The sequence below is a fragment of the Copadichromis virginalis genome, linkage group LG16, assembly GCF_057382275.1.
Source record: "Copadichromis virginalis isolate Kocher_CV1m ecotype Utaka linkage group LG16, C_Virginalis_male_GT1.1, whole genome shotgun sequence".
In the NCBI taxonomy this organism is placed as follows: Eukaryota; Metazoa; Chordata; class Actinopteri; order Cichliformes; family Cichlidae; genus Copadichromis; species Copadichromis virginalis.
The window spans coordinates 38,794,120-38,816,112 of record NC_140633.1 but is presented as its reverse complement, the minus strand read 5'-3'; the positions used below and the strand labels follow the sequence as shown (position 1 = coordinate 38,816,112).

Sequence of the window (21,993 nt, the reverse complement as noted above, 5' to 3'; positions counted from 1 at the left end):
AGCACCGATTTGCTGCATTCCATGCTGATCAAAAGGGAACAAACAGCAAAAGGCGGCGAATTGCTGTCTGTTCGGTGCAAGAAAACCCATTTCCAAAGCCGCAGTCTCAAAGCCGATAGTGCACAGCGAATGATTGGTTAAAGCGAGAGCATGTTCAGTCTGACTGTACCTACCAGCGTGCTGCCAGACAATTATCCTCAGTACATAATCATACTGGAACACACAAGGAAACACGGGAGGTTTATAACAAAGCTGGATGCTTACATACATTCATGCAAATGCACATTTGTGTTCAGTCACACACACACGCACAAAATAAATCCATAAATAACAGATCAAATCAGAAAAAAGCCTGAAATTATTTACACATCACTCAGAGGCTGAATGACGGGATTAAAAAAAAATACAGTAGAAAGATAAAAACTGAATATCCACGTCCTGTCCACTCCGGGGTCGTTCCATACTCGCGGTCTCACATGAAAAAACTATTCTCACACAAAGGGACTCGCAGCACGATGAGGCCAGTATCATGGCCTGTTTTTTATCCAATCAACAATCAGGAAACAGTTAAAACATTTAAAAGGAATCGGGTGGCCTTCCCTTATTTTTAACCCAAATCTTTTTGCTGTGTGTCTTCCTGCATCTTTCTTTCATACAGCAATGAGCAGCTGTAAGTCGTCAGCGACATTCAAAAATAAGGAATCAACTTTAAAATCCTGATTCACTTTTCTAAAATGCTCGTCAGGGAGAAAGACGAGCTCAAAAAATTAAAGATCTAGAGGAGTCTTTAAATGTGCAGGCACCAACCTTCTTTTTTCTCCCCCAGGACTCCTGGGCAGAGCCTCGATCTCAATTGGTCCACAGGCAGAAGCAGCGACCGGGCTGACCACGGGCATGGCTGCCCATGCACTCCTGCTGGGGGTCACCTGGAGGAGCACAGAGCAAACAAGTTAAAGCTACACATCCACAGATATGGCTGAACGGATGATTAAACCTGACTTCATTTGTTCTCTCAGTGATAACATCTAAACCTGATGCTGTGTTTCACTGCTCTTCTCTTTCCCCAGATAACAGTGGAGAAATTAAACAGCAGCTTTTCTCCTCACCTTTCTGTCTTTGCTGGAATTGACTCCGTTGCCTGAGGAAAGAGCCCTAAGAGAAAGAAACAGATTTTATTTGAAGAGCAAACAGCTCTGCTCAAGCATTCTTAATACAGGTTATTTGGTTTTACACTGCAAGTAACTGAAATGACAGACAAAAACAAAAAACGCTAAGAACATTTAAGAAATAAGAATAAAGTTTTCAAGTCTTGCAAATTTGGGTGAGCGACCATCATTGGTGGCAAAGTGTTCGTGGAGCTTCGAGCCTGCAGGCCAGGACACATGCGGCACATTTTGGAACAATGAAAACATAAAAGTTGTCTTAAATTATGACAAAGTTTTAATTTAACGTCTGCCCTGAGGCAATTTGAAAACCCTCATACATAATTAAGACAGCAAGTCTTGGACACAGCTTTAAAAAAAGAGTGCAGTCTAATGAGCTGTAATGTAGTCTCATTTATCATAAATGCTTTGACTCAGCAGCTCAGTTCCCACGACAGCTTAAAGCTACAGCTGACATCACGTCTTAGTCCACACACACACACACACACACACAGACACACACCTGTAACAAAAGGCTCTGTATCGAGATCATAGCTCAACCTGATGATTAACCCGAAAACAGTGAAAATACTCGGATAAATTTATATCATGTGACCCAGTATGGATGTTCAGAACGAAAGCCCCCGTACAATCAATAAATGAGACATAACATTTACATAAATTAATGTGAAAATGGTCACAAAAAAGACAAATAAAGTATCTTAAATGTACAAGAACACATTTATACATCTCTGTACTCACTCTGGTGGGTTGAACGGTCCTGGAAAAGCAAAGAAAACACATTAAGAACTGTGTCCACATGAATAATGCTGTTTGTTTACAGCAGACGTGACTGTTTTTACTCTTGTTCATGCTGAACCAACATTTAGACCCTGAAGTCATTTCTTTGCAGAAGCGTCTTTGAGTTTAACACAAGTAAAGCTACAGTGTAGGCTGCACGAAGGGTCGAGGCTATGTCCAGCATTTACACTGGTGCATGGTGTGCCTGTGTTATAGTTTAGGGAGGGGCTCGTGAGGTAACAGCAGGTTACTTATGTTCTGTAAGATCCCCCTTAAAGGTGAGCTACTCTGTACTCTGGGCAGCTTTTCTTCAAGGACCTCTCCTTCCATCCTTCCTCCAGTACGAACCGGTTTTTCCTGACCCTGCAACACAAAGGCCCCCTGGCATGATGCTCATCTTGGAGACTACGTTAGCCTTCACATAGCTAATCCAGGGGGCACTGCTCGGGTGATGAGGAGTGCTCGTAGCTCTGCCTAAGTGGGGCAAGCAGGTCATCGTATGCTTTTTACACAAGGAGTAGAGGATTTCTAAAGCTCTGTTCATTTGTGCCCCAAGCGTACAGTGTTCCTGACTGCACGGCTCGGCACGCAGTGCACATAGGGGGACCTTGTGTGCACAGGTGCAAGCCTTCCCAGCTACTTCAGCTCTTATTCATTCAACTCACAGGTGAAATCCTTTGTGGCCAATCAGTCAGTGTTTTTAATTTTCAGAAGTTAAACTGACAGGAAAAACGTCACAAGAATACTTTCTACTATAAAATATTTTCCCCTGATGTTGTGATGCATGCTTCCATGAATATTTGTTCCCGTGAGTGTTAATGCTGACTGTCACGTTTCAGGCTCACCTCTGCTGTGCATGGTTCTTCTCGAGTAGCGTCTGCTCGGTCTCCTCTCAAATGATGCCGAGCGCCTTGCTTTGCTGGCCTTTGTTGTCTGGTATTCAGTCTTGCCGCTGATCGTGCAAACACAAGAATTTCTTTACAGTTGCAAACTGTTCCCAACAAACATTTCTTTCTTAACGATGCTCTGTGGCAAAAACAGGCGCAGCAATGACCCCTGCTGAACCCTGAAAGCATCCAGGCGATAACCTTTCATTAACAACAAACCCCTTCAACCCCCGTGTTAAATCAACATTACTGCAGAGCTTATCCAACTGGGTAATGTTTAAACACACAGTTGGGAAGCAGCTTGCTACTGCAGCATGTTGATACCGAGTGCCTGTCAGTACCACTGCAAGTATCTGTGTGTACACACATGGGCTACTTGGCATGTATAGAGAGTGATTAAGCACTGTTTGTCAATCTGAGACGGTCTTCTTGGCGCACAATGACAAACACACACATCTAATTTGTGACATATTAATCTCGAGCAGTCTGCCACAATCCCCAGTTTACGTTTGAGTCTCCCACCACAACCATATTTCTCAGAGCTAAAATCCTAATTTTATCCTGTGATTTCCTTTTTAAAAAAGCTTGGGAATTATATTTTTTATGATCTGGGATGTAAGGTTACGTAAAACTGACTAAGACCACATACACACAAAGACTCTGAACAACCACAGCCCTGGCTGTGCATCTCTCACCTGTATCTGAAGCGTGAGCCCATGCGTATGAATCCAGAGCGTGCAGAGTTCTTCTCCACAGGTCCTCTCAGCCTAAAGAAAGCGTGGTGCTCCACAGCACACTTCCAGAGATGCTTACAGGCCTTGGGGTGGTCCATCCTGAAGACAAAGGTGTGCTCCTGCTCTTTACCCTGAGGAGAATCGGGACAGGGTTGGACTCGATTAAAGCGGTTTGACATCAGAGCAAATTGTGAACTTCTGCAGCTGGAGTAGAACTTGAAAGTGCAGCAGTGATCTGGCAGGTAAAAAGGACTCAAACAAGCCAGTGATGTCTTTATTTTTTATTTACAATTTTTATGATGAATCTAATATTTTAAGTATAGTTTAAAATCCCTGCATTTTACCAGAAAAACTAGTTGGGGCAGGAAAAACTGCATAACAAGTTTTGATTATTTTTTCCACGTCTGCATTACATGCCCCAACTACGCATGTACTTTAGCCATGCATAGACTTACTGAAGTGTAATAGGAATGACTGCTTGGTCATCGAACCTCCAGCTTTTTGCGTCTGCGATGGAGTACAGTCAGAGCTTTCCTTACTGAAGGGGCCTGATATGCGAGGAATGAACGGCTGTACCACCAGCGCAGGTGCTGCCTCATTAATTTGATTTCTCAGAGAGGCGTGGATGAAAGCCCGCCTGGCACTGCAGCCAGTTACAAGACCTGGAGCCGGTCCAGTGCCAGTCACACTGTTCCTGCATTTCCATCTATTCTCAGGTGTACTTCTGGTATTTCACACATGCATGAAGCTACACCCCAACCTCCCACTCCAAGGGGGAAAAACACAACATCCTTTACACAACAGGGGTTTCAGCAAAAAACAGTCACGTGAGTTAACAGACTGGCCAGCTGTTAGAAAAAAAATGGTCTGAAATTTAGAGTGACAGATGAGGGGAAGTGACTGCTTCACTTCCTCCACCCGAGCAGACGGGTTTACTGTCAAAGTGTGTGTGTGTGTGTGTGCGCATCACATTACTACAGCATACATTTGTTAAAGGACAGAGTTAGGAGGTGAAAACTGTGTGTGTACCTGTTTAGACGTCTTTATAAGGACCAGAAACTGGCATTCCACTATACTTGTGAGGACACACACGCTGATCCTCACAAGCTTTTTGATGCTCAAAATGTGGTTTTAATGTCAGGGTTACGATTAGGTTTAGGGTCAGGCATTGCATTATGTCAATTACATGTCCTTGCTAAGACAACAAAACGAGAATGTGTGTATGTTGGGAGGTTTGGGGGGCGCATACCAGAAATACCAGAGGGGGCAGGCTCCTTTATTAACCTCAGTCAAAGACCCGAGGGACGGACACACGGCCACACACACGGACACACACACACACGGACACACACACCTCCCTGTTATAATATGGATTGGGAACAACATCAAACAAAGTTTTTTGGGGGGATTTTTCTTTGATAAGAAACAACAAAAAATGTTGTTTGTTGGAATTTTCTGAAAGGTCTTAGAAAATGATTTTACACTGTAAGATGAACTTTTCTCAAAATGCTGAAATTCATCCTGATTTGTGTTTCTTTGTGGAAGCTGACACATTAGATGTGTTCAGTGAGTTTCATGAGATCGAACAGTGTAGAGTTACAGCTGCAAAGTTTAGCTTTTATAGTGTCTGGTATTTTCTAATTTACTTCAACCAGACCAGCTGAGAAAAATGATAAAAGCTCATTCAAACAGGAGCAAACGTGCAGCAACTAGAGTTAATACAAGGTTTGAATTTTGTTAAATTAGCTTTTATTCTTATTTCATTTTGATTTTTTTTTCACTTCTGTTTAGTTTCATTAAAGTTTTTTTTTTTTAATTCGGTTTTATTTGAGTTTATTATGACTCAGAGTGAAAAACTCAGAACAGCCACTGTAATGGAGACTTTGCAGCCTAACGCACACACAAAAACACCTGCTCGCACCTGATGTGCTGAATAATGTGATCACACTGCAGGTGTTAAAGACATTTTATCTATATTTTGAATTTAATTTAGTCTTTTTTTTTTTTTTTTTTTTTTTTTAACACCTGGTTTTACTTTGTTTCTATTAACATTAAGAAGATACTGCCCGTCTACTCCGTATTCTCCACGGTCTGCTGCCCGTCATGTGTGCATCGTGTGTGTGCGCTCGTGATCACCTGATCATCATCCTCCACGACCACAAGCGTCAGTTTGCTCTTCTTGAAATCCAGACGAGTGATCTTGGGCCTAAGACAGTCACACAGGAAGGCAGGACAAAATATTATGTCTATAAAGCATGAAAAGAAAAAAAAAAAAAAAAGTGAATTAGGTCCGAATGAAACGTACCAGAAGAAAAGGCCGATCTTAGTTTGTCCTTCAAACACCAGAACTCCAGTGGGTGTCAGGCCCAGGCTGTACTCGTTACCATCTCGAGCCTGCAGGGCAGAAGTGATGAAAAGACAGGAAGGGAGAAGAAAGAAGACACATCAAAGAGCTCACATTATGATCTTATATGCTAATGTTGCGATGCACATTCCTTTCTCTTCCTGTCTTTCATCAAGGGCACTTCCTGTTTGGGATCCTACGTGTGCTTGATGTGTGTGTAAACGGTACAGAAAGACCGTGTCACTTACCTTCACCATATGCATGTCCACCCCGTACATTTCGAGCCACTTTGCTTTATTCAGGTAGTTGATCTCAGCCTGGGCTGGTGTCTGACCTCTGAAAAAGGTGAGGAGGAAACGCATGCATCAGACTACACTCCCCTCCTTCCCTGCCACCGCTTCATGTGCTTTCCCTTTGCTTCCTCATCCCCCAAACCAGCTGTGGACTCATCTGGTTGTTGGGGATCTCTTTAATCGTCGGGTCTTTACCTTCGGTTGTGATTTAAAACAACTTTGTGCGAATTAAATAAAAAAAATGAAAGTGCAGTCCTAAGATGTTTGGCGTATATGGCAGCGTGGCCATTACATGACTTTCTACCTGTGCTCATAAACACACTACCTCAGTAACAACGAAACACTTACCTGCACTCCTTCCATGTGTTATATATAGCCAGCTCCATCTCCTCTGTCTGCTCAGGCATGAAGCGAAACTCTGACACGAGATCCAAATTGTGTTCTAATGGATCACAGTCGCCCAACTCGGCTGCAAACACACAGACGCATCTTTACAGTTAATGATGGAATACCCCCCCCCCATTCAGCATTTTACCAAACATTTCAAGTTGCTATACATCAATACAACCATTACATCCCAAATTTTAATAATATGTATACATGAAGTCCATAGTAACTACATAAAAACATGTTTTTGTAAACGCACATTTCTAGTTACAGAAATTTCAGGTTTATCCATCAAAACTGTAAGTGCAAAAAAGTTGCCCAAAATAGTTTCCAGCCACAGGAAATGTATTTTGAGTGTTTTCATAGTTTCATTTTTGAGATACACCAATTTTTATAAACTGCAGGAAAAACAAAATAAATATAATAATAGCATGTTCATCAAAATAAACTATTTCCACCAGTGGAATTAAGCCTCTCAGAAACTATACAAAAAGCCATAAAGTCAAGCATGACTTTCAAAAACACCAGTTAACCTTTGAAAGGCCCTGTAATGGAAAAAAAAAAAAAAAACTTTCCCATGAAAAATGACATCACTTCCAGTTATGGCAGGTAATGGCGGACATGCGATAGTTCGCCCTGATATTTATTCCGACGTAGGGAGTGCTATGAACAGCTGATTGGATCGGCAAAGCGTGTTTGTGGAGTGTGTTTTTGTTGTTGCCAGCACTTTTTACACAATTTTTGGAAAGCCATATGTGGAAGGAAACTGCCACCTGGGACAAGTTGATTGCATGATATGCAAGTGCAACTCCTCTGGTTTCATATGCAAAAGAAATTATAGCGCTAGCTTATGTGGTTGCACTTCTACTGGGAATTAAAAATAGTTACACAAATAAGAGCGTGCACGCTCCGATGGGCTTAGAAGGGTTAAAAATTAAATAATTAAATGAATTAATAAAAATAAATCTGTTCTTTATATTTTTCTAGAAAAATAGGAAATGGGTACAACAATTTATAGACTGTGCAAACATACATGGAAACACAGTATTTAAGGCATGAAGAGAGTTTGCACAATTGCTTGATCGCCCACTGAAACCATTTCCGTACATGGATCAGATGAAGCTCCAGATGCATCTCTCAGGTCCTGTGTCCTTAAGAACTTGACTTTCACATACTGTTCACGTCATCTTCTGTTTGCTGCCACGTTTTCAGCAAACAGCTCTCTGGAAATCACATTGACGGTGCAAAAGTACTGTTTTATGCCAGTCTGTGTTATCTTTACCATTTTCTTAACTGAGGAAGAGAATAAATGCCGAGTTTCTGTGGCCGGCTGCTTGTAACAAAGACAATAATCAAATTTAAAATTGGTTCTTTGCTATGTTTCCTCTTATGTGTAGGCACAACACTGAGTTAGGGGTCTTTGAGTGCCTGGATGATTTAGAGGTCAGTTACGCGGCTTAAACAAAAGCATTTCCCTGAAAACGGTCGGGTACAAGGATTGGACTGAAAGCGAGAGGAAAAAGCAGCCATCGTCCAAAGAAAGAGCACTTTGAAAATTACAGGAAAGTCTGGCTCCATGGAAGCAAAACATAAAGAAATGAGGGGTTGCTCGAGACTTCTGAACACTACTGTGTGCATGAATTCCTCAGATTTAACTGGTTTTATACTGAATCACCCACCTAAAAGTCTCCAATGAGGTAACGGGTATTTCCAGCTGCCAGCATAAGAAATAAACCATCACACAGAAAAATTGAGAGAAGGGAAAGAAAGAGTCGTGATTACGGCTTCAGTGTTTGGATACACAGAAGCAGCTCAGGTTTGTGATCTTCATTGTTTAGCTAGTCCAGCTGTGAGCTAAGCCTCGGGATAAAGGGGGAGAAAATATAACTTTAGCCTATCCCTAAACGTGGACCAACAACAGAAATGTGAAAAAGTTGAAGATAAAGCTAGAAAGCTCAGCTGAGGGGCAGGGAGAAGGCAGAAAGGGTGCTGGATTAGGGGGCCACAGAAGAGGATCGAGCACTAATGAGCTGGCATTTACCCACAATGACCATGTGTAAGTGTGAGCACACAAGGGTTGGTGCACGCAAGCCCATTCCATAAATGTCTCCAGCGACTCAGTCTTTGCTCCTCTGCAGCACCTCTGAAATGGCTCATTGCAGGTAAACACTGGACTTATGAAACAGCTACTGCAGGTGTGTGAAGGTAGGAGCTCAGAGTGTAAGTCAAAGACTGCCATGACTGGTTCCAGATACGCATCTGTGATGTGAGAGCCTCGTTGGCACACAACCTCACCAAGAACACCAAGTTAGCATTTGAGGCTACAGCTCTGCAGCCTCGTTTAGTTTGCATGGACTAAAGTTCTCCAGCTGCTGTAAGATCTGGCTGCACTGACTTTCTAAGCCGAATCTCCAGACCAGAACAATCACCAGCTACATAAAACATAAGCTGTGTGTGAAACACTGATGTGCTTACCCTGTAGTGAGAAGGCAGCCAACTCCACCGCTGTGTCAAACGGACATTCGAGCCTAAAAACACAGACGTGCAAAAATGAATCGTAGTGAAACCCATGAAGCTCAAGCCTGCAGGTTCCCTTCCATAAAGAGGAAATCAGAATTCCATATTTTAATCTCTATTTAATGACTGAATGAAGGCATCTACACTCCAATGACCAGCAGGTCAATATATAATCCTGTAGGGCTCTGAAGGTTAGAGGGCAAAGAAAACCAACACAAAGGATTCACATTTAAACACATTAGCCAGAGTTCAACAGTCGAGTGTCTCCTCAGATCTGTGTAAACTATAGAGATTTGTAGACGTTCCCCCCACGCTGCCAACATCTCTCTTACTCAGTGAATTTACTTGTTTGACGAGCTGTTGTTAATAACAAACTCCTCGGTAACCCAACGTTAAGCTTACAAGGTAAAAACTGCAAACTCAACATTTATAAAAGGATCACATCTGAGCAGGACAAGTTCATTTTAACTAGTCAGAGTTTAGAAACTATGACTGAGGACAGTCTGCAGAGCACACTGAGCGTTTTTTTGAAGCAGAAGTAAAAACCTAACGTAGTTTGACCTTTAAATAAATGCAGCTAAGTCCTATGTAAATGTCTCCGTGTCCTTTCAGTAAGCCAAACGTTCCAACTTTCATTCCTGACTGAAAAGCTGTCCACGCCTTGGTAACTAATAAAGCTTCTTACTTAAATTCAAAGGCTACAGTGCAGGATTGTTTAGTTACCAAACAGTTACAGCACAGCTGTATTAACAGCTGTCAGGGAAGTGTTCCCACGTGAATGAGACATGTTGTATAAAAATGCTTTGAGAGCTCGAGCAGAGAGGCTGAAAAATGCTGATCATGTTCTGCTCTGAACAAGCAGAAGAAACCTCAGAATGTAAAGAACAAATATGGGAACAGGCATCATTCTTAACACCTGACAACTTAAAACATGTCAACGCTTAAAAGTGTGCGCAAGAAACAGAAGTTACATACTTGCTACTGAGGAGGTCTTGTTTCAGCTGCAACACAAAAAGATATCTGAAAGAAAGCAGAAGGAAATTATCAGATATTTCACCCTTCTGAGTGGTGCGTGGCAAAACTTCCTTTAAAGTTCACTACAGTGGGATTTTAAAATGAGAGGAAAGAAATGCAGGTGTGGGTGTCTAAGCCCACCTGGTGAGCTCCTCGTGCAGGTTGTTCGGCTCTGAGGAGTAGAACTTGACTCTCATGTGAAGGCAGTAAGGAGGGCCAACTAAATGGAAAAATTTAAAAAAGATATTTATGAAATTTAATAACACAATAGCGTGTAATGTGTGCCTCGTGTTATTCACATGAACACAGTCGTATTGGCCTCTAACATTTCAAAGAAATCCATTTGTGATGTCGGCTGGAGAATCCCAGCTGGTGAGTTTCTCTTCCAAAAACGTAAACATGCTCTTCACACAGGGATCAATGTGTTTGGGCTGCAATACTCACTTTTCACTTGTTTCTTGATACTTTTTGTGACATCGAGCCAATGCTGAAAGAATACAAAGCAACAACAATTAAATCAACACAGCAAGGTTTAGCAAAACTAACATGAAAGCCAACAGCAACATTACTATACATGCGCCTTTATTGAACATAGAAACAAAGCACTGGTGTGGTCAACTGATACAAAGCGACCACTTGAGTTAATTGGTTAATAAGTGCGCTGTTCTTCGAGGTTTCTTCTTAGAAGTTCAGGCTCTGCGAGGCATGAACTATGTTAGAGAGAGAGGGAGGCGTCTGTGTCCATGTCAGAGACAGAGATAGATAACAGAGGAACAGCACTCTCTCATCTCTCTCCCCCACATTCCTTATTGCAGCCCTCCCTCTCCCAGCGCTCTAAACCTGCCTCCTGTTTGCCTGCCTTTGAGTTTCCCAGTGAAGGAACAGAGTCCCCGAGAGACCGATGACTTCAAACTGTTTGTGTAAGAGGACAGCCCGACTCCCAGAGTGGACCGAGCCTTTAAGCCCTGAAAGTGAAAGTCTGTGTCTCAACCTTTCCTGGGAGAGCAGTAATGTGGGATATGTGGCTAAAACACGACTGTCAGAGACACTTGGTATCATATCAAATAAAAGCATGACACAGAATTATACGGCAGCGACATACAGATAAAGAACAGATATTTAAATTTTTGATATTTACTATAATACAGTCATAAATTAAAATGAACTCCTTACCCAACAAATACAATAAGATGTATATTTCTCCATAACATAAGTGCTAAAAGTTAGAAAAGTAAACAAACAGTGTGTAAACATTTACTTTTTATGCATCAATCCAATATCTGTAATGGGGGAAAAATGTTAACTTTAAGTATTAACAGGAAGTCTGCAGATTTAGTCAGGCATTAAATTTTTTTATTAATAAATAAACAAAAAACAACCAGTACAGAGTCACAAGACACCCTCCATGCTTACTGGAACTTGTGCCGAGTCCATGAAGCGTATTCCAAAGTAGTCTTTCTCAACAATGTCCAGATGGTACATGATCTGTTCAAACAGCTCCTCGCCTTTGGCTTTTTTCTGTAGAGGCAAACACATGAAAGAGAAGACTTCAGTGCTCTTGTTTCAGCACATTAATGAAAGTTAGGGTTGCCTCGGCCTCCAAGAAGTTTATAAATGATAAAACTGATTATTTGATCAGTCTTTGCAATGCCTGCAGCTCTGGAAAATTTTTTATGGGAAATAATATAATTCCCTGGAATACATTCTGACTTGTGTGGAAGAGATTAGAGAAAACGTTAAGCTGTCAGAAGCTGAATAGGTGTTGCCCTCTCTGACGAGGCCGTACCAGTCACTGCCTGCGTTCACGTTGGGACTGGGAAATATCTCAAATATACACCGCTCTCCTCTCAGTCTCACATTTCCATGAGGAGCAGTCACATCTCATGACAGAAGCTTTGTGTGCATCCGAGATCAATCTGCAGCTCCACAGTTCTCATAGTCCTCTAGTGTTCAGGAGTTTAGAATCAGCCTATAAAATCGGTACCAATCGGTCACCACTGCCTGATCGAGCTGGCAGCGTCTGTTCGTCCATAATAAGAAAGTAGGAATTATTTGATCAAACAGGTGCAGTTTCAGCTGTTTACCAGGTTTCACCACCCCCGGTTACTGGAGCACAAGCCTTTTTAGTTAAAACGTTCCCTGGATGCCACAGTACTTTTCCATGTGCCAGGTAACATTGTTTCTAACATACTAGGCCTAGAGTTTCCAATTTATCTCACTTCATGCAACCAAACCAGTTACATGACATTCTTTCTGAGGCTATAACGGCACAACTATGTGCAAAATGTTATTTCCAGAAATGGGTGAAGTGTTTAAGAACTAAGTAAAAAGCTTAAGCAGGATTGCCTCGATCTCTCTCACACACACACACACACACACACACCCCAAGAGAGCTCCTGGGCAGCACAGGGGGCTGGCCCCATGCTAGCTGGCATAGCTGACGAGGCATACCGCACCCCTACAGTACCCTGGGAGAGGGAGCACAAAGGACTCATTGTGTGTGTGTGTGTGTGTGTGTGTGTGTGTGTGTGTGTGTGTGTGTGTGTAGCATTGTTAGAGTCTTTGCAGTCTTTCTGCCTCCCTGTGAGCACACAGTTCTCCCTCTGAGACGCTCAGATTGTTTAATGACAACAAAAGTCTTTAACCAATATCAACTACTGCAGTACGAGTCCAACCAAGCAGCCGGGGGAGCGATGTGTCCATAAAAAGGAAACAATATCTAAGATGAGTAGAAGGGTTACAGGGTTATTTTAGAAAGAAAAACACGATTCGGGCGTTTGCATGCATGTAAATTTAGTCTACTCTTAAATACTCCATTCAAAAAGCATCCATGGGCTTGACCTTTTCTCTGGTGCTACACACAAAAGAAGGTCAGTGTAGGTGATAGGGTGGGGTAACTGGTGGCAGTGGTGTAAACAAAACAGAAGGGAATAAACGTCCAAAAGGGAAGGATCCTTTGGCCTGGGGTGGTCTTACATATAAGAACCAGAGATGGTAAACCTGTGAGGTGTGGATCCTATTCAGGGTGTATTTCCAGCCACTCGGACGTCTCACAAGAATAAAGGAAACCAGGAAGCATTGAGAAGGGACACACAGCATTTCCTAAGTTTCTGTATGTCTAAGCTGACACCTGGTGCCAGATGTTTATACCACTGGTTCCCAGTTGATGTGTTAAAACACACTATAGTGATCTGAGATTTTTTTTTTTACTGTGAGTCGAAGGGCACCTCTGTCCACTGAGCCAATCCACACTGCTCAGGTGGTAGAAATGTTAGTCTGCTTTAGCTTAAGTCTGACTTGGGATGCGAATATGTCACCAAGCAAACTAGACCGACACTGAAACACCACCATGAGAGAGATGTAGAGAACTTCAAAGGAGGACTGGGTCTGAACCTAAAGCCACGTTAAGGTGATGCATGGAGGGCATACGCTAGCAGAGAGGAGAAGAAGGGACTAATATGAATACAGGTTTAGCTTTATTTTTGGTTTCCCTTTGTTACACCTTAAGCTCAAAATGTTAAAAAAAAAAAAAAATCACTGTTTTATACAATGCAAATGAATGTGTGACGCACAGACACTTGACAGCAGGAGCACAGAGAGCCTCTTACAAACAGCTGTGAGTGAAATACAGAGCAGATTAAAATTAGAGATGCAAAGAAGGGATTTTTTGCTAGTTTTCTAATATAAACGTTCATTTACAAGCATCGTAAAATCATACGATTATGAGTGATGAAGCCGTTTACAATCCAGCCCGCTCTTTGTCCAAAGGTCTTCTGTCATTATTATCCTCAGCTGTGAAGTAGGGCTGCTCAATTATAGCAAAATTGGTCAGCTTTAGACTCTACCATAGAGCCTTCACTGTGAGAAGTCTGCAAAGGCAGACCGGGACGAAGAGAGGGCCAGGAGGCAGCGGAGCTGCTGCTTCGATGGCCGGCACAGTATAAATGCAGAGAGCAACAACAGCTAACCAACACTCCTGTCACACAAACCTGAAAGCTGACCGAGTGGTTAAAAGGGCAGCTGCAGGTTCTGTTAATGAGGCCTCTGCAGCAGGGCGGGCAGTTCATTTTCCCCAAGAGTCCACATGACAAACTGGGACTGTTGTGTGCACGTGCATGCTTTGTAAAATTTCAAAGGCTTTTTTAATACAAAGTGCTATTGCTGTCTTGCTTCTTGTTACTTACTTCAGCTACTTCCCTTTTAGTTCTCACTCAGTGAGAGAAATCTGGTCTGTTTTGGGCTTTAAGTGCATGAAAGTCAGGTTCAGTGCGGTCACTGGGAGAGTTTGTTTATCTGGGTTTGTTAGACTTCATCATTGAGAATGTGATGATGGTAGATCCAAAGACGGCCAACACTTTCTGAGCACGTGTGCTTATGAGTGTAAAGTTCTCCTCTTTGAGAGTAAAAACTCCAAAGTGAAAAACTGTCTGTGATTCAGCCACTTCTTAAGTTAACCATTAAAGTTACAACACCAACAACATGGTTAATTTTTAGCGCTTACACAACACCTCCTGGTGCTAAATTCCCAATTTCAGATCTCGATTCATTTCAGAACTTAAGTTTTACTGAACCATAAAACTCCAGAAACGAATCTTGAACTGTGTAACATGCGTATTATTAACAGTGTCTGAAACGCAGACATCTGGAGGCTGAAAGCTGAAGCGTTTGCTCCTAAACCTCGCTCTGCTTCACTCTGTGCGCTCACACTGTTGGTATGAAATATAATGAAAGTCCAGCTCCCTGTGCTGCTGGCAGCATAGAACAACAAAGGAAAACAACAGCCTCTCCAAACCATCAAGGCTTCCCAAAGCGACAGGAAACAAGTTTTCTTTAAGTTCTTTTAACTAAACATTGTGCCAACACTTCCCAGTAGGGCTCTGCTGCAAGGCGGGAAAATTCTCTTTCATCTTGATCTCGTCAAATTAAAACTGATAAATAAACTCTGCATGCATTCACACACACACACACACACACACACACACACACACACACAGAGCTTCTGGCAAATACAAAAAGGTCCTCTCTGAACATCACAACGTTTTAATTGTGCTTCCGTAACCCCTTAAAATACACTTTTGTATTCTTAGTAACTTTCATTATTATTCAGTTTTTCATACACAGTACATTGGGCATCCCCCAACGAGGCTTTAGTCAGAGTCAAAATAAAATTACCAGCACTGTAATGAAATTATTTTTAATTTTATTGGGGAGTAATGAGCTCCAACGTAGCGGATATTTGTGTGATCCAAATGATCAAAAATCACAGGACTCGAGTTCAGTCACAGAAGGTAACACAGACTGTGTCTCAAACTGATTAATTGGAAAATCCCTGTTATTCCAAATCTTTACTAATCTTTCTGATGACTACACTGAGAAAAACTGCATAACTTTGTAGTGACAAACCCACCGGTGAGACACAGCTTATTATGAGGTTATCAGAAAGACCCCCAGTTTCAGCAGCACCTCAGCATCTGTCAACAGGTACTGCTCTACACTAGGCAGGCTTTAAAGTAGTGAAGGGCAGGACCACTGACAGAGCACAGAGGGGAGACGTCTATGACATCTAATTAAAGCAGGATGAGATATGAAGCAGACACGAAAGAAAAGACTGCTGGGACTAACACACTGATAGCCTGCGTCTGTGCTTGCTTTGTAAACAAATGTTCCAACTTCAATGATAAAAATTGATGATTAAAAAAAAAAAATTGACTCTGAAAATTAATCATCAGCAGATCTGTGTCACGAGTACCACAGAAGGCTAAGCTGGATTGCTAGCAAAGCTGCCAGAGTCATCCACTACAGCTGTGACCAGACGTTTACAGAGGCTACAATCATTTCTTTTAACTGTTCATTCTCTGGGTGAAATTATTGTACAGCATACATCTTAAATAAACAAAACACAAAGATTTTTATTTTTCTGTATTCCACAATAATGTATATTAATAAGCAGTGCTGAACTTTCTACAGTGTTTTTAAGTTGATGAGAAGTTAATATTGTGACTGACGACAACTGGCAGCTTCTCTTTGTCAACATAATGAAGAGGATTTGTTTGACAGCACTTACTGGACTGACCAATCCGATGAGTGTGGTCATTAGATTGACCTTGGACCTTCCCGAACAACAGGAAAGTCTAAGGAACTCTAAGGCTACGTTCACACTGCAGGCGAAAGCGCTTCAAATCCAACTTTTCTGACCCATATCCGATCATGCTATGACAGTTTGAACGGCATAAATCCGGTATTTTCAAATCCGATCTGGGCCACTTTCGTATGTGGTCCTGAATCCGATACATATCTGATGTTTTATAAAGCGGCTGCTGTTTGATGGTCAGGTCGCATTAAATCCATCTTTTACGTCACTGACACAAGACAGACGCCAACTATCAGCGCCGGAGAAGGCATCGTGAACGCTTCCTGTCCATCCAGTGAAACTGTTGAGAAGACGACGTTGGAGAAACGTAGAGCTGGGCGATAGAACGATAACGATATGTATCGCGATATAACTTTTACTCGATAGAGAAATTAAGCTATCGCGATAGAGCTCGCCGCTCTTGTCCTCTTAAAAAAAAATAAATAAATAAAAAATCAGCCAATCCAAATTAAGTAGCGCAGAGCCGAACCAATCACAGCCGCAGCGTCACGTCGCGTGACTTGTAACGTACGGCACAAGTGCCAAGCCGCACGTGTGTTTGTTTGGGAAGCAGCCAGCGGGTAATGGAGGAAATGAGTGTGCCGACTAGAAAAATCAACCGAGCGTGACCGAAGAGAAAACAGATGATGCTTCCAACGCCGGAGAGATTGTCGAACGGAAGAGCCATAGAAGTTCCGTAGTGTGAAGGTATTTCGGCTATTTCAAGTCTGACAAAAAACAGAGTAGCGTGCACTGTAAATTGTGCCGAAAGCAAGTCTGGAAATACAATAAACTGGTGCATGCGTCACACTGTGCGCCACGTTATTGTTTCGGTGAAATGAATTTCTACAATACTGTTAATTCTACTCTCTGCAGTGTTTAAATGCTTACATATACACACAGTTACTGTCCCTCCACACATACGACTCGGTTCTGCTTCTATGCCCCAGCTTTGTTTACTTTTTCCCACCGAGGCTTCTAGACTTCTGATTGGCCAATATTTCTGCACGGTTAGGAATCTAGCGCCACCTGCTGCTTTGGCATGTTCATAGCAGCGTTTGCCTTCATTTCTGCCTTTACGTGTGGACGGGATTATTTTTTAAAACGAAAACGGAAAATCTCCGTTTTCAAAAATACCCGTGTACGTGTGGACGTAGCCTCAGTCTCTGACTGGAAGCGCTAATTCGTCATTCGGCTTTTGTCAGACTAAAGTAACTGTTAAAACTGTTTGAAAAGCTCAGCTATACAACAAGGAGAGATTGAGAATTTCCTTTTAGTTCTCAGTTTATTTGATATTGACAAAAGTTAGTCAGTTTTGTCTGTTCTTCTGTAAAACAAACTAAGATTTATTTTTAGAATTAATATTTTGTTTCTAAGTGGAATTGACAATTTAGTCTGTTTTGTTTGTTCTATTTTGAAACTTAAACGCTTTAGCGGCTGCCTTTTGTGTAGTTTGCAATATTTGCCTTTATTTATCTGAAAAAGTCTCATGTTCCTTAAGTACATCTACCCTGTTGAACTTATTATGGGAAATAAATATTTAAATAAAAACAAGCTGCTGATTATTTCACATTTTACTTGTGAGCAACGGCACATTTAAATCTTACAAATATAGTTATTTGGCTTATATCGTGATAGATATCGTTATCGCCTGAAATGAAAAAAACATATCGTGATATGAAAAAATCTCATATCGCCCAGCTCTAGAGAAACGTGAACATTTTCTTTGTACTGTATAATCTGCAGCTATCCTTTGAAGCAGCGCTCCTCTAAAACAGCAACAAGGGTCATTATTAGGCCAAATGTAAATAACAAAATAACTTTATAACTTAAAGCAAAATTGGGAAACGTAAAGTCCAAAACAAGTCTTTATATTAAGGTGCATCAGTCAAACTGTTGTTCTGGGTCTAAACTGAGCGCGTTGTGTGTGACGTCTTCTTTTGCGCATGCGCCGCTTTGAGCGTTCACACTAGAGCGCGTTTGCTGTCGCATTTTATTTGTAGTGTGAACAAGCAGACAAAAAAATAAAAAAATCTGAATTGAGCATCAAGACCTGCAGAGTGAACGTAGCCTAAAATCTAAGGATGAGAATTGTGCATTTACACATTGGGAAGATCCCTTGAAGCCATTTCTGCACAACTGCAGATTCCACGATCATCAGTTCAAACAACTGCACTTAACTACAAGTTTATTTGGATGTGTGACCACAAAGTCTGGAGGAAGACCCAAACAATCACCCTCAGATGACAGGAAAGGGATTAGGATGTTCAAGAAGAACACAGCACGAGTCAAACGCCTTCTGGAGAAAAGTTTGACAGTCAAACAAGACCAAGATTGAGCTGCTTGTTTTGAAAAACAACTATTTCAGCTAACTGGGGACATTATCGTAACTGCAAACTGAAGTTAAACGAGTGAGGAGAGTACTGAGTAAGGCTGTTAACAAGTGTGTGTCTGCTGCTGCCCAATCATTGAGAGTGCGCCAAGATAAGGTGGGAGTGTTTGCAGAAGCTACATACAAGCATATCTTGGGGAGGGGAAAAACAAAGAGTCCCAACATAAAGAAAAAGGTCCTGCTGGAATGCATTTGTAGAAGCTTTCCACACACACCAAACGTCTGAGTTTCTAGATGTATGAATGCAAGCACAGGCTGGAGTAGTAACATTCCTGTAATCATCAATTCCCCAGCAGAAACAAGAGGCCAAGAGAGCGCGTCCAAGCAGATAACATTCCTCTAAGGGACCGAGTAAGAAAACAATGGCACTCTCTCTTCATGTGCACAATACTGAGCTGGTAGGAGGGATTACACGTTAAGGATTTGGCAGGTCAGGCTGAGGACGGGCTCAGATGTGTGACATCACCTGTGAGATATGCTGAGTAAAACACATTCCTGCTCGCAAATGAGAAATTCCTGTAATGAGGTCTGCACTGCTGCTGGCAGCAGGCAGTTTGAGCCACAACATCTACAACGGGGAGAGCGAAATCAGGCAGTAACAGTGAGGAGGATTTCTCCCGAGCACATTTTCCTTGGAATTTATACAAGACAGCTTTCAAGATAAGCTTCTGGCTTCACTGGAGTTTTGGCTCACGGGAGGAAGAACATGAAGTGACAGGAAAATAATAATCACACGAGGGGGAAACTGTCCTAGAAGTGCAATCACTATCACTGTGCAGCAAGGCGCTCGTCTGTGAGGCAATAAAGTGAAACGAATAAAGAGAAAAAAGGGGAGGAGTGAGTTCTGGAGTGGTGACCAGCATGTCATGTGACCGAGTGTGTTCTCCAGAGAGGATCATGGAATTACAGGTGATCAGGAGCACGAGAGCACGCGCTTCATAGGATTAACAGGACTGCTCCACTGACACAGGCACACTGTGGTCACTGGTACACTGCTTTCACTTTCCAGCTCATAACCACATAAGAACACCGTTTATGTCAAGAGCCCATCTGAAGGCAATTAGTCACAAAGAATGATTCACTCAGATGCTATTATTAACAAGGACGCGTCCAAAAACAAGACTCTCTCACATGCGCGCTGGTTAATGGGTCATTCTTTATTTTTGTAACGTGCTATTCAGCCTTGCTAAGTACATTTTTAGAGCGCTGATATCAACCTAAATATCTGTCCTATCACAGACGCACACTTATCTTCAACAGTGTACAACAACATAGTGACCAGTGTTGTTAGTTCAGGACAGTTTTATTTTGTTCTGTCACATCTGTAAAAGTTGGTTGGTTTTATAACATTGTTTCTAATATTTCTTATGAGTCAATAATCCGAGAAGATCAAAGTTTTATGAATTTCTATACGACTCAATATCAAAAATTAAATATTACTTGACTTAATTAAAAAAATTAATAATAATAGGACCACTTATTTTCAGAGTTCTTTTTTTGGTAAATTTGCTCTTTTCCCCCAGGAAATTTGTCTATTTTCTCTTGTAAGCTGCCAGTTTTCCTCATCCCTGAAGAATAATGCAGGAAAATATACTTTTGGTAATTTAGAAATGGTGTTATATTATAGTTTGTCCAGCAGAGTAGCTCTCAGTCTGTTTTATAATATACTCAGCACTGTATGCAGCACATGTAGCAGAGCAGAAAGTTTTCCTGTATCTAAACAGTTAAGTTGTTAATTACTTTGTAAGGATTTGCATTGGTGCATAATTTTTTTTGTTTTTTTTAAACCATATTTTTATTGATCATAAAGGTCAGAAATAACAGGAACCTGCATGAACAAATCAGGACTCTGTACCTGAACTAGTCCACAAACTGGGAGCCGGTCTGGAGCCCAGAGAAGGCCTGCATATGTTCCCAAAACTTAACATCCACCAGTTTCTGATAGTTTCACAGAAGACTGAGCGCAGAGCGAGCGAAATTCTCTAAGACGTAAAGGCTCTAATGAGGATCATAATTATAAAAGAGTGCGATGTGGAGCTGACAGACTTTTCCTGGCACAATGGGAAGTATCTTTAAAAACTCCTTACCGGTAAATCAACACTGACATCTGTCCCATCCAGCAGAGACACACGGCAGGTGATGATAGACGTTGCATCCCCAGCTGCAGGGATGTGCGTTGTGGCCCGCTGGGCTTCTCGTAGCCGGGCTTTCTCTGCATGTTTCCGGATGGAGCGTCGCCCCAGCGTCCTGCGCAGGAAACTTAACATGACGGGGGGAGAGGAAGGGCACCTGTACGCACCTGAAATCAAAGAGTGTATAGATTTTTTTTTTTTAATAATTAAGGTAAAAATGTATTAGTTTTGTGTGCAGTTGGTCTGTAGTCGAGCCATGGCCGCCAGCCTAACCACGGTGGCGTGCCCACTCTCAACCTACGTTCGTACACCTCACCCTATGGCCACAACTTCCAGTAGCTGTTGAAAGAATGAGATGGCAGGTAGAATCAGTGGAAATGAGCTTCCTCTGAACGGTGCTTGGGCTCTCCCGTAGAGATCGGGTGAGGAACTCTGTCACTTCAGGGTTGGGAGGAGCTCAAAGTAGAATGACTGCTCTTCCAACCTGAAAGGAGTCAGCTGAGGTGTTTCAGACATCTGACTAGGATGCCTCCTGAGTGGTTTTTAGCTGTGACTGAACAGGTGTGTCCTCTGGTTAGGGTGTACAGCTGCACAGGTGACACATTTTATGCTAAGCTGTCAAAAATCTGATATTCAAATACAGCTTATGTCACTTTGTATGAAGTTATGCTGCTCATTTAGTCAAGAAAACAGAACTGATAAGGTGGGGCTGTAATTACTGACGGCAGGTAACCGTGTACCTGGTGTCAAACAGATGATTTTCTTTCCATCTAACAGAATCCCCAAATAGATTATAAAGACTGATGGGAGGATTTCATCGATAAGGCTTTTTTTTAATATAACAATAAATCTAGAAAATAAATATGTGCGATGTTATTTGACATCAAGAAGGCAAAGTAACGTTAAACACGACAAAACAAAGTTAGAGTTTACGTTTTAACTTGGTCTGAAACAGCTGCTAACGGTAATCGACCTTAAGTGTGCGTATTTTTAATATTTTTTATTTTTTCCTGTGACTTCAGGTCACCCGGTAAACCAAAGTTCCTAAAAAAAAAAAAAGTCCGAAACAGACCTAAAATAATTTTAAAAAATCCATTGGATCAACATTAATCAAATTAGCCCTAGCTTTATCGGTAACCTTACCCAGTTAAGGCCCCAAGTACCTGGTGTAAGCAAAAGCAACAGGTGTGCGTTCGTTATATCGCGCGGGCTAACCGTTA

At 41.8% G+C, this 21,993-nt stretch overlaps 1 protein-coding gene across 2 annotated transcripts in view; it reads right to left on the bottom strand.

Moving 5' to 3' along the window:
- The window catches only part of epb41l5 (erythrocyte membrane protein band 4.1 like 5), a 35,998-nt gene that overhangs the window by 13,648 nt on the left and 357 nt on the right, over positions 1 to 21,993 (bottom strand). For both annotated transcript variants that reach the window (XM_085434738.1, XM_085434740.1), the window contains exons 2-16: positions 20,729 to 20,940; positions 11,533 to 11,637; positions 10,564 to 10,606; positions 10,261 to 10,339; positions 10,081 to 10,125; positions 9,064 to 9,116; positions 6,550 to 6,670; positions 6,157 to 6,244; positions 5,870 to 5,958; positions 5,701 to 5,770; positions 3,526 to 3,695; positions 2,789 to 2,895; positions 1,905 to 1,923; positions 1,107 to 1,152; positions 808 to 926 (exon numbers count right to left, since the gene is read on the bottom strand). In XM_085434738.1, coding sequence (XP_085290864.1) covers positions 808 to 926; positions 1,107 to 1,152; positions 1,905 to 1,923; positions 2,789 to 2,895; positions 3,526 to 3,695; positions 5,701 to 5,770; positions 5,870 to 5,958; positions 6,157 to 6,244; positions 6,550 to 6,670; positions 9,064 to 9,116; positions 10,081 to 10,125; positions 10,261 to 10,339; positions 10,564 to 10,606; positions 11,533 to 11,637; positions 20,729 to 20,908 — 1,334 coding nt within the window. In that variant the 5' untranslated portion in view covers positions 20,909 to 20,940. The remainder of the gene's footprint in view (positions 1 to 807; positions 927 to 1,106; positions 1,153 to 1,904; positions 1,924 to 2,788; positions 2,896 to 3,525; positions 3,696 to 5,700; positions 5,771 to 5,869; positions 5,959 to 6,156; positions 6,245 to 6,549; positions 6,671 to 9,063; positions 9,117 to 10,080; positions 10,126 to 10,260; positions 10,340 to 10,563; positions 10,607 to 11,532; positions 11,638 to 20,728; positions 20,941 to 21,993) is intronic.